The sequence below is a fragment of the Hemitrygon akajei genome, chromosome 2 (genome assembly GCF_048418815.1).
Source record: "Hemitrygon akajei chromosome 2, sHemAka1.3, whole genome shotgun sequence".
In the NCBI taxonomy this organism is placed as follows: Eukaryota; Metazoa; Chordata; class Chondrichthyes; order Myliobatiformes; family Dasyatidae; genus Hemitrygon; species Hemitrygon akajei.
In genome coordinates this window covers 47338143-47351209 of record NC_133125.1, presented here as the reverse complement: position 1 = coordinate 47351209, position 13067 = coordinate 47338143, and the positions used below count along the sequence as shown (strand labels likewise).

The following is a 13067-nucleotide window of genomic DNA, read 5'->3' as shown; positions in this document are numbered from 1 at the left end:
TGTTTTGTAGACTGAAAATTATGTGTTAATGTGAAATTAAAGATCCGAAAGCTGTTTCAAAAAAGTGTAACACAATAGTGTAACAGGTAGACCAGCTGCCTCAACTCCAGGAAGCTGGATTTGATCTTTTCTCCTGAGGTGCTGTCTTTATTGACTTTGCACATTTTCCTTGTAGCCACGTGGGTTTCCACTGGGAGCTCCTGTTTCACCCCATATCTAAATATCTGTGGGTAAATTAGCCAGTGTAAATTCTCATTGTGTGACAGTAGCTGGGGGTGTTGATGGGAATGTACAGAGAATAGGGTACAATCAGTATAAAAATGGATGCTTGGTGTTTGACTTGGTCCTTGTGGGCTGAAAGGTCTGCTTCCATTTTGTATCTCACTATAACAGTAAGTTGCCTGACAGTTGTGAAATATTGGGGGGTAGCTGAGGGGGAAATGAGTCTGTTAGGATTGCTGTGCTAGGAACTAGCATGATACTAATAGGATGAGTGGCCTCCTCTGTGCCTCAGTGTTATAGTTAGTAAGTAAGCAATCTGACCTTTGATTTCCTGCATTTAGAAATTGTGATTAAATAAGTATCTGGAAAGACTGCTGACATTTTCTTTTGCGGCCTTTGACAATATCATTTGAATAAGTGTGACAAGATTGTTTATGCAGAAATGCTACTGGGCCAGAGAACAGCGAAAGGTATATAAATGTCACTCACCACTCCATTCATTTGCATTGATAATGCTTAATGGAATCAACAGATGAATTAAATCTGGAAAATCCAACACCAGTTTTCAGATGCTGTACACTAAGCTAACACAGAACATCAAAAACTTTGAATTTGATCATGAATGCTCATGGTTTTGAGGACTGAATTTTACTGATTACAACTTACTTGCTACTTACTTGGGCCCTTAGACCTCAGTGGATCATAGACCATTGATGACCTCCCCTCTTCATCATCCTCTGAAGTCGATGGTATGATTGGAGTCCATTGCATCCACTGTACAACAGATTGGCCTATACACCTTTGCCAGAGCTCTGTTGACCAGTCTTACCCGTTTCCACCTATCACAATGGAGACATAAGGTTGGACTTTAACTGATTACAACCTTGATCTGAAAATATTCTCTTGCTCTTTATGTAAATATTGTAAAAGTTTATGTACGTGTTATTACATGGCCAATGGTCTGTGTTTTGGCATTTAGGTAATATGACAGATAGAACAGAAAAAGCAGTTGTTAAAAGAAAGCGATAGAAGAACCAGCAAATATACAAATTTATGTTTCTTGTTTTCCTATTTTAAAGGTCAATGCTTGTTTAGTTTTAGCTTAATACATACTTAAGCCTTCATTTTTGATGAAGGTGAGTACTTTTTGGAAATCATCATCATAAGTGTGTTACTGTCAACAGTACTTGGCTCCAGTAAATCTACATATCACCCATGCATCCACAAAACACTCCCTTTATACCCCAAATATCACCTACTTTACAGTACACAAAATATATGGAATGAAACCAAGCAAACAAGTAGAGATAGATAGGAGGGATAAAAACCTGCTTCTCAAGGCTTTTAGCTGGTAGATTAGGATTGTATGACACTTAACATTAGTTATGCAACTGCAGACAGTGAACTAAAGGCACCCTTCACATTACAGCAGGTGGGGGAGAGGTAGGTTGGTTGCAATCCTAGAATGTGTTCTGTATTGCAATTTTGCATAATGTAAAGCTGTGTCATTTGCACATGCATGAACAAATGCAAGTTGAAAAATAAATTTTTATTTATTTTTTTTCTCACATATTTTACAAGAGCGATATTTTTTCCATAAACCAGATTTTTTGTCAGTGATGTGAGAATTCTATTTGGGGCAAATTTCAGTTACTCGTGGTGCTATTATACAGGGGTTGCCTGCATATTTTGCTGACAGTGAACTCACATGGGTGCAAGGGAATACAACCCAAATTGTAAATTCAAAGTAAGAAAGAAAGAAAATAATTGAATGTAAGATGTTAGCGATATAATTGATGACCAAGGACAGAATCAACGCACTACATCACATCACAAAACTGGGCTGTTGAACACAATTTGGTGATATTGTTGTTTACCTTCCATCCATGCAAATAACTATATTCATATTTACTCAACAACACACACAAAATGCTGGTGGAACACAGCAGGCCAGGCAGCATCTATAGGGAGAAGCGCTGTTGACATTTTGGGCTGAGACCCTCCGTCAGGACTAACCGAAAGGAAAGATAGTAAGAGATTTGAAAGTAGTGGGAGGAGGGGGAAATGCAAAACGATAGGAGAAGACCAGAGGGGGTGGGATGAAGCTAAGAGCTGGAAAGGTGATTGGCGAAAGTGATACAGAGCTGGAGAAGGGAAAGGATCATGGGATGGGAGGCCTCAGGAGAAAGAAAGGTGGGGGGGAAGCACCAGAGGGAGATGGAGTACAGAGCTGGAGAAGGGAAAGGATCATGGGACGGGAGGCCTCAGGAGAAAGAAAGGAGGGGGAGTGATCCTCCTTTTTAGCAGCAGCAGTCCAATGCAATACATGATAATATAGAAAGAAAAAAAAGAAATCAATTAGAGTAAGTATATATATGTACATTGAATAGATTAAAAATAATGCAAAAATAGTACTGTATATAATAAAAGAGTGAGAGCGTGTTCATGGGTTCAATGTCCATTTAGGATTCGTATGACAGGCGGGAGGAAGCTGTTCCTGAATCACTGAATGTGTGCCTTCAGGCTTCTGCATCGCCTTCCTGATGGTAACAATGAGAAGAGGACATGCCCTGTGCAGTGGGGTCCTTAATGATGCACTGCTCCTTGAAGATTTCTTGGATACTACAGAGGCTAGGACCCAAGATGGAGCTAGCTGGATTTGAACTTGGGACCATTTGTCTTGAAGTCCACACTGATGCCACTACACCACCAGACAGCTGATCATTACTAGTACGGTTCTATAAAATTGTGTATTAGCTGTTGACAGTTATCGACAGAGCAATTCAGAATATGGTACGCTACCATATTGTTGATGACTAAATGAACAAAATCAACGCAAACTCATAGTACAGATAATGGATAAATACAATGCTTTCAACAACTATTTCCTGTAATCTTCATTTTCAGGGTTACATTCAAGATGATTATTAATACTTACAAATTCTTCGTAGTTCTTAACTAGTTGAAGTAGTGAAATCATTTCGTTTTTCACTCTACCTTCTGGCATCTCCAAGCTTGAATGCTTGAAACTGTAGTCAGCAAAACAGTTCTGAATTATCTTGCTGCTTATTTCTCGCCAGCTATCAGCAACAAAAGTCACTGCATTTTGAATACAAACATACACAACTGACACTATTTTTAAAAAAATGCTTACTCCAAGCATGTTATGTCTACCGGTCACACAAGTGCACGTGATTAATGCTAGTTAGAAACTGTTTGGCAAGCCTCCTGCACCAGTTAAGTGGCATAGTATCCCAAATCAAGCCAGGGAATCCTGGCAAATTTATGGATTTATTTTTGTTCTTTAAAAGTTGTCCCAAATAAGTTGCTGTCTCAATTATCTAATGGCCTAATTAACTGGAATCTACTGTATTTGCATTTGAAAGACCTAAGAGGTAATAAATTTGTCTTGTGTGTAACATGAATATGTAAGTTCAAATTTTCTGGGAAATGTTACCACAAGCACCTCCCCTGACACAACATCACAAGTGTGAGCAAATCTGAGACTTGATTGTAAAAGTGAAAATCCTGGATTTGTTAGCCTTCTAGTAAAAACTGGGACCAAGGCTTTGTTAACCATCAAAGTTGATTTTTATGCCAACTGTTTTGTCAGCAGGGATTATTGTGCCCAATCCACACAGATGAATTGTCTGAATCTTACTAGCAAGTCAATTTTCAATCAATTTGTAGATGGCGAGTATAATTTTTGTTTCCATTTTCAGTGGTGACTACAGAGAGCTTACTATTGGCAGTAAATTTTAAGTCTGTAAATCCTGCTTTAAGGCCAATGTTCATACACGGTGATTTGGTTTAAATGGTTTGGTTTTTGTAGAATCTGAATTATTAATTTTTTGATATTTTTGACCCAAAATGTTAGAAGAACTCAGCAGATTGTCTGTGGAAGGGATTAAAGAATTGACGTTATGGGCCAAGATCCTTAATCAGATTTTGAAGGGTCTCAGTCCAAAATGTTGACTCTTTATCCCTTTCCATAGATGCTGCCTCACCTGTTGAGTTCCTCCAGCATTTTGTGTGGCTAGCAGGAAACAGTGAGTAGGTAAAATAGGTTCTTTTTCTGGTTGGTGAGGTGTATTGATTGGTCCATGAAAGTGAGAGGTACTTGCTCTAAAGGTATGTGAAATTATGTCTTTTTTCCATTTTGGTTTAGGAAAAAGACAATATTCAAATAGTGAGAGATTGCAAAAATATTGGGAAAGCAAGCAGAATGTTTTGTTAATTACTTGTGGAATTGGATACATACTGTACATAGGAAGGTATTGGTTTAACTATAAAGGGCATAGGCGTGCACATCTGAAGTACTGTTACAACATTAGACTCCTTATTCAAGGATGGATATAAAAGATTTGGAAGTAGTTCAGGGAAGGTAGAATGCAGTGAAACCTGAAATTGGCAGGTTTTATGAGGAAAGTTTGCATTCAGTGTGGTTTCAAAGGAGACTTGATTGAAATATGTACAAGGTCCTGAGAAATCTAGAACGGGTGTACATGGGGAGGATGCTTCCTCTTGTGAAGGGATCAACAACGAGGATTCTCTGTTTAAAAGTAATGAGTCACCCATTTTTGTTTCCTCCGAGAGTTGTGGGACTTTGGAATTAGTTTCTTCAAAGGATATTAGTTGCAAAACCTTTGTATTTTGTTAAGGCAAAGGTAGTTAGATTTTCTTAAAGCAAGGAGATGTGAAGTCACCAGGTATAGGTGGAAATGCAGTTGATATTAACACCAGATCAGCCAAGATGATATTAAAAATCACATGTACTCCAGAGACCGAGTTGTCTGCTTTTCCAAATTCATATGTTTATATTTATATAATTTATATTGTATTTTAATCAGTCCCACATACAATATAAAAATAATAACACCTCTACTTTGGGAGACAGCTGTGTGCTGCATGTAATCAGACCGTTATGATATCCTAAACCAAAGGAATAAAGCTGCAGTCATGTATCAGTGTTATTTTAGTTTAAAGATGTATTACGTGCTAATATAACATTCCAACTTGACCTATTTTTACACAATATCAGGTGAAAATAATGATAAGTTTGCATGCAGGTTGCTATTTGGCTCATCTTGCTTATCGTGCAATCAAAAGTGGTGGGGTGTATCACAGTGGTTACCATATATTTGAGTAATTTCAAAGATTTCTCCATACATTACTACCTAACAGAAAGGCAATTATGTGTACAGAAGTTTTTTTATGTGTCATAAAGCGCTTTATTGCATTTTTGTTGAAATTAGCTTTTGGCAGAGTGCTTCTGCCTTAGAGCTCAGGTTTAAACTTTACTCTTTCTGAAAGTACCTTAAGAATTCGAAAGCTTGAATGCAAATTTCTCTTGTCTTTATTCATAACTTATAGCTTGCTTCAAAGGGTTAGACCTAAGCCTTTCTCCATATCACTTCCATATTTCTCCATTTTGCTTGTGCCTTAATGGCTAGAACTTAATTCAGTTTTCAAATAGACACCCGACCAGAACAGTACACAGATTCTTCAGTATGCCATCCTTGGGGTTTTGCTGTATTCATTTACTAATCTAGTTTGGCATGTGTTATTTTGTTAATTGGTGTTCTGCAAAGGAAAGAAAATGTAATTATATTTATTGCTTGTCTTTTCTAACCTCTGGATATATAATCGACCTTAGAACCAAAGGAATAATTTTTAAGTATTGGAGCAGCAGCCAATTTGTGCACAGCAGGGCCTCACAAACCACAGTGAGATAATGACCAGTTAATCTGTTTGTGAATAGTGATAACTAATTCAGTGCCTGGTATCATCCCTCTCAGTTTCTTTCTGAGTTAGTTCAGCATTTTTCACTAAATACGACCTTTGTTTTCTCTTGGTATGTAAAACTTGTCCTTTTATTTGTAACTTCGAGCTCTGACTCTTCTGCTTATGTATAATTATTTTCCAGGCCTTTCTAGAATTTGTGAAGTGGTTCATTAAACTATATCACTCCAGCAATTTTCCTGAAGATTCTTTGAGGCTGGGCATCAGTTATTTATTATGAACTGATTTTTACTTTTCAGTCATTTCTTCATTCATCTCCAAATTGTACTGAGCTACCCACTTGATGAAGCATCCTTTCAAGCAGAACATCTAAGTATTTCTGGAAATCTGGGTAATGTACAGAATGACAAAATTTTCCAGTGTTTTCTTTTGGTATGTACATTTCTCAACAAAGAACGTGTCATCAGCCTTAAATAGCATAACTAGCACTTTCATCACCTTTCCTTCTGAATGGAGGAACAAAACATAGCTGTCCAATTTCACAACATGATATCCTGAGAGAAAATAATGAAGGAACATTATGAATCAACTGTGCACAGAAACAAATCAGCAGAATTTACTCCTAGAATTCTGCATCAGGACTGAGAGTGTAGAGTGAAGATAGCTGTTTATAACCTTGATGGTATACTTGATACTGAGGTGAATTTAAGACCATTCTCATGAACAATGCTGTCCATTCTCATTACAGTACTATCCTCTGCCTTGGCTCATCTTTTGAGAACTTCTGAAATCCTTCATGATTTCATTTGATTCCTGATCAGCCTTGATACAAGATCATCTAAGCCTATCTGTAACTTACTTTGCAATGTCGCCCATCATCTGTCTTTTGAATTTGCTCTGTCCGCCAGAAAAAGTGGGATCTCCTGGTAGCCACCCATTTCAATTCTACCTCCCATTCCCATTTCGACATGTCAGTCCACAGCCTCCTCTTTCTTCTGCCACGATGAGGCCATGCTCTGGTTGGAGGAGCAACACCTTTTATTCCACCTGGGTAGCCTCTAACATGATGGCATGAACATTGATTTCTCAAACATCCAGTAATTGCACCCCCCTTCACCATTCTCCATTCATGTTTCTGCCTCTCACCTTATCTCCTTACCGGCCCATCACCTACCTCGGGTGCTATTCCTTCCCTTCCTTCCATGGTCTTCTATCCTCTCCTATCAGATTCCCTTTTCTCCAGCCTTTATCTCTTTCACCAATCAACTTCCCAGCTCCTTACTTCACCCCTCCCCCTTTCCCGGTTTCACCTATCACCCACCACCTTGTACCACTTCCTCCTTTCCCCCTACCTTCTTAGTCTGGCTCTTCCCCCTTCCTTTCCAGGCCTGATGAAGAGTCTCGATCTGAAACATCAACTGATTACTCTTTTCCATAGTTGCTGTCTGGCTTGTTGAGTTCCTCTAGGATTTTGTGTGTGTTGCTTTGGATTTCCAGCATCAGCAGATTTTCTCATGTTTTAAAATTCTGAGTTGTCTCTATAATATGTTATGCCATGTTTTTACAAGTTTTTATCTGCATATTCTTCCATGGTTTTACTCAACCTCTCTGTAATCTCCTCCAGCTCATTATACTTCTGTAAGATATTGCACTTCATAAATTGTGGCCCAGAGGTCACAGCTGTATTCTTGTCTCCAGTTTTTCAAGGAACAAAGTACTGAAAGACTAAACATTTCCAAGGCAGTAATAACAAATTTGCAGTGTTCTTCAGGAATTGTTGAGTCACACACCTGTACTAAGGTTGCTATACTCTTGAGGTGAAAGTCACTTTAATTCTAAGCTATCTTGTCTCTGGAACCCTCCAAGCAAAGACAGATCATAATTTGCCTCTCAGCTTTTCTTTAGGGATATCATTGATACTCTCTTCAGAAGAAAAATTAATTTTAGTCATTCCTTTTTTACAGACCAGTAGTTAAAGGACATGGGTTTACTAAAGCTATGACTACTCTAATTATACGGAACTCATTGTGTTTTGGGTTCTCGATGTATTCAGATGTTCTGAAGTCCATTAGTGTCAGTGCCTGTGAAGACATTTGGGGCTTCACTAGAAAGAATCAGGAACAGATTGATGAGGATAATCAGAAGATCTACATTGTCTTTAACAAACACATCAAATGAAAAAAAAAGCACAGTTCCTTGGAAACCTGAAAATTGAGGTCCAACAGTAAATTATTGATCTAGAAACAAAGCATCTAGTGCTTCCCCTGCATATATGATGGATAAATTCTTCCAGGGCTTCTAGCCAGATACAAGTATTGACTTTAATTGACATTTCAATGACAAACTCTGCCTTTTTCATCAGGTATGATGACTTATAAGCCCTTATAAGGGCTCAATTGGTTTCCTTCACCTTGTAGCCATTTTGTATAACATTGTGCAAAATCATTTTATTTCCTCGTAGAGACTCTGGGTACGAAATCATTTTTGCATGGTTAATCAAAGTAGAAAAAAGCTCTATGTTGGGAGTCTCTCATCCTGCCGAAGGGACTGTACTCTTCCTTCAGCACTTTGTGTGTGTTGCTTGGATTTCCAGCATCTGCAGATTTTTTCTTGTTTATGTTGGGAGGTGCCATGTTTAGGCTACTGCCTGGTTTCCATCATATCAGAATGTCCAAGAACGGAAGGCAACCATTCTTCTCCATTTCCATCATAAATTGAATGTTTGGATGTGTGGTGTTCAGATGGCCGTGGAACTGTTGGAGTGCCTGGAATCCATGAGGTCACACTCTGAAGGTGTCATCAATGTATCTGAAAAAGCATCTGGGGTGTAAGGACGATGAACTCAGAGGCCTCTCCTCAAAGTTCTGCAGGTAGAAATTAGCAATACCTGACGACAACCCATGTCCACTGCATCCGTTAGCTCATAATGGTTCCCCTTATAGGGGAAGTACATTGATATATGGGTGTGTTCAGATAGGTCAATGGTACTCTTATCAAAGACTGAGGGAGGACCAAGCTGTCCTTAATGGGAACTCTCATGAACAGGGACACCACTATGTTTTCCGGAGTCAGCTGGATGTTGGTTATCGTTTTTACGAAGTCAGTTGAGTTCATGATGTGATGCTCACAGTCCCTAACAAAGGCAGACAGCATGGTCATTAAATGATTAGTGAGGTAGTAATTTGGAGAATCTATCCCACTGACAATAGGCTTTGGTGGGGGGTGGGGGGGGTGAGGATCTCTCCTTGTGTATCTTAGGGAGCCCATAAAGTCTTGATGGTACCAGGACCTGAGGCAGAAGGTACCAGGTCTTGCATATATCTGCTCGAAGTCCGGATTTCTGTAGTAAAGCAGAAGTTGTCATCACTTTCAAGTATCAATTAATATCATCCACAAACCTGTAAGGAAGCTCAAATCCCAGGGTATGCGGTTCAAAGATGGCCTGGGACTCAGAATGGCTGGCGTTTACAGGATTCCCTATGAACGCGGAGCAGCGTAAATCAGCCAGACAGGACGCATGGTGGAAACACGCATCAAAGAGATCAGGAGGTGTATCTGGTTGAGTTATCCTGAGAAGTCGGTGGTAGCAGAACTTTGCTTTCACTATAGCCATAGGATTAGCTTTGACACAAACTACTGTGCCATGAAATGCCTTTTGGGGCTGCCTAGTAAAGGAAGCCATTGAAATACTTCCTTTCAAAGGGTTTTAACAAAGACAAGTTAGAATTTGACGGTAAACAAGGTGGGACAGTGGAAACCTGATTGGATAAGGACTAACCAATCAGGAGGGACGGACAACAGGAGTATAAATAACACCAGACTAGACATCCCTGATGAAGATGGCCGAGTCTGTCATCGAAAAATCAGTTAAAATCAATACCTGTACCTGGCTGGATGCCCTAGAATAGTTTATTCCTAGAAACAGAGTTGGTGGAAAAGTGACCCACTGATAATTACGATATACTGTATGTGGCTTGTTCTTGCTCTCATGGTTATCTGACACAAGAACCCAAGTCTCTGTCCTACTGAAAACCAGAGTTGCCAAATTAGCAGTAAGGACAGGCATTCGCAACTGTTGGAAGACACAGTAAAGAAATCCAGCAGCTGTAGATTTTCTCTTGCTTCACAATATAACTATAATTCTTATTATAAATCCTCGTTATACCGTTATAATTGAAATGTAAAAGATGAGTTTGTTGTCATTTGCTCAAGTACATGTATACAGGTGAAATGAAAAGCTTACTTGCAGCAGCAACACAGGCACATGGCATATGCAAGCAGCATTTAAAAGGAGAAATGTAAATTTAACATAAATTATGCACAATTTTTTCAAAAAAAGAACAAAATTGGAACCAAAAAGGTAAATTTTAATGCAAAATGATCAAAGTTTAGTGTTACTAAACACTAATGATTAGGGTTGATACATTTGGTTCAGGAACTGAATATTGAAGGGAAATAGGTGTTCTTGAATCTAGTGGTGTGGACTTAAGGCTTCTATATGTACATGCGGATGCTAACTGTGAGAAGATGGCATAGCCTGGATGGTGGGGACTTTTGATGGATGTTGCCTCCCTGAGGCACGGCCTGCTGTAGATACTACCAATGGTGAGAAAGGATGTGACTTATGTATTGGGCACAGTTTACTTCTCTGCAGTTTTTATATTCCTGCACATTTAAATTGTTGTACCAGACTCTGATGCAGTCAGTCAGAACACTTTCAGCAATGCATCCATAGAAGTTTGTTAGTGTTCAGTGACCAGTCGAACCTCCTTAACATCTTAAGAAATAAAGATGCTGGTGTGCTTTCCTTGTGATTACATCTACGTGCAGGGTGCAAGACAAGTCATCCAATATGTTAATGGTGAAGAATTTGAAGCTGCTGACTCTCTCCAGCGCTGATCCCCTAATATAGACCTGCACATGTTCACCTTCCTTCCCTTTCCTGAAGTCAGGCAATCGGCTCTTTAGTTTCACGGACATTGTAGTGGCACCATTCAACCATGTGTCCTCTCTTGCTCCTGAAGGTGGATTCTTTACCACCTGTACATGTTATACTTCCCACTTTTAATGGGTTCTCTTGCTTGAATGGTAAGCTCTAAGTAACCTGCTGTATGCTGAATTCTGAATCTAATAAAATCTTTTAAGTTTGTAAACTTGTTTGAATTCATGTTTCTCTATGTCATAAGCAGAGGGGAAGTGTACTGAACACCTGGAATTGGATCCTTTCTTTTACAATGGATAACTAAATTTATTAGGTACTGATTGAGGCCAATGTATTGAAATCTATAGGAATGTATTTCAAACTTTTAATTTAATATTTGAACGATTTTTAAAAAGATGGTTAGTTGCAACAATATGGAAACATGTCAGCTTCTTAAATGATAATGTGTCTGCAAATAATAAGACATCTACTCCATTTTACAAAAAAGAAAATAAATTGAGACAGCTAAATCTACATGTGAATGCTTTCATTCGTCAGCAATTTTGGATGTAGTAAAAATTATTAAGAATATAAAGCTTTTGCTACATACAAAGTGACTTCTATTAAAATCATATTCATGTACTTATTCGACAACACTGCTACCAGTTCACTTAGCATTGATGTCAAGTTGAAATAAAACTGAAGTTCTAAATGGAATGTTATTTCTATCATTAAAGTTAGGGTGTAATAGAATTTTTTGTGTGTAATTAACAGGTAATCTTCCAATGCCCACAATTGCTGTACTTGATGGAGCTGCCTTAGGAGGAGGTCTAGAAATAGCTCTAGCCTGTGACATTCGTGTGGCTGGTAAGGAATTATACTGTTATGTGAATAACAAAATCTATAGCTCCCTGTACATGTGAAGTAAAGCATGACTTCTTCAAGACAGAGTTTTTATTTTTTAAATAATATAGTGCCCTCTGTGCACTGGATTTTTACCACAAATACCAGAGTAACACTTTTTACTTATTCCCTTCACACAAAGAAGGGTTTAGTTACACTTGAATAACAAAAGTTTACTTTTAATACAAAATCATACTGAAATCTACTTGTCTCTGATTACCAATGATGAGATGAAATGAATCAACTAAGGGTTGCTGCAACTTTTGCAGACATAGAAAAGTGTATACAGATTATTTGTATTCTAATCCAATCTGCCTTTTATTAAATAGAGGTCCTTCATGCATATTTTCTTGTTGCTGCAATTATCTGCTATATACAACTAATAATTGTACCATATAGCCATTATCTGATGCAATTTTATTGGAAATATTTTGCGGTCTGAAAACTTTTTAACTGGCCTTTCCAAAAAATCTGGAATTCTTTGCTTCTCTGTCCTCCTCATGAATGTCCTCTGGACTCTCCAATACTAACACATCCTTTCTTAGATAATGGGGCCCAAAACTTCCCATAATACTCCAAGTGCAGTCTAACCAAAGTCTTATGAATCTACAGCATACATACTTGCTTTTATATTCTAGACCTCTCAAAACAAAAGGTTACATTGCATTTACCTCCTTACCACCAACTCAACCTGCAAGATGACCTTTAGGGAATCCTTCCTGCACAAGGACTTCCAAGTTCCTTTGCACTTTTGACTTCTGGATTTGTTCTGCAGTTAGAAAATAATCTACCTTTATTCCTTCTACCAAAGGGCACGACCATACACTTTCCTACACTGTATTCCATCTGCCACTTGTTTGCCCATTCTCCTACTTTGTCCAAGTCTTTCTGAAGATTCCTTGCTTCCTCAACATTATCTGTCCCTCCACCTATTTTTGTATTGTCTGCTAACTTGGCCACAAAGCTATCAATTCCCTCATCCAAATCATTGACATACAATACGGTGCAAGCGTATGTTTAAAAAAAATTCTGTAAATTGAAGATGCTTTCAAAATAATGAAATGAAAAATCAAAATATTTACTGTAAAGTGCAGTTAACAGTAAAAACTAAATCAAATGAATGTTTGGTACGACCACCCTTTGCCTTTAAAATTGCATCAGTTATCTTAGGTGCACCATCATGCAGTTTTATGAGAAAATCAGCTAGTAGATTATTCCAAGCATCTCAGAGAACATTTCTTCTGCAGACTTTGGCTGTCTCACTTGCTTCTTTCTCTCC

At 38.3% G+C, this 13067-nt stretch overlaps 1 protein-coding gene across 1 annotated transcript in view; it reads left to right on the top strand.

Moving 5' to 3' along the window:
• The window catches only part of auh (AU RNA binding protein/enoyl-CoA hydratase), a 186899-nt gene that overhangs the window by 101875 nt on the left and 71957 nt on the right, over positions 1 to 13067 (top strand). Inside the window, exon 5 of the mRNA XM_073071898.1 lies at positions 11660 to 11752. Coding sequence (XP_072927999.1) covers positions 11660 to 11752 — 93 coding nt within the window. The remainder of the gene's footprint in view (positions 1 to 11659; positions 11753 to 13067) is intronic.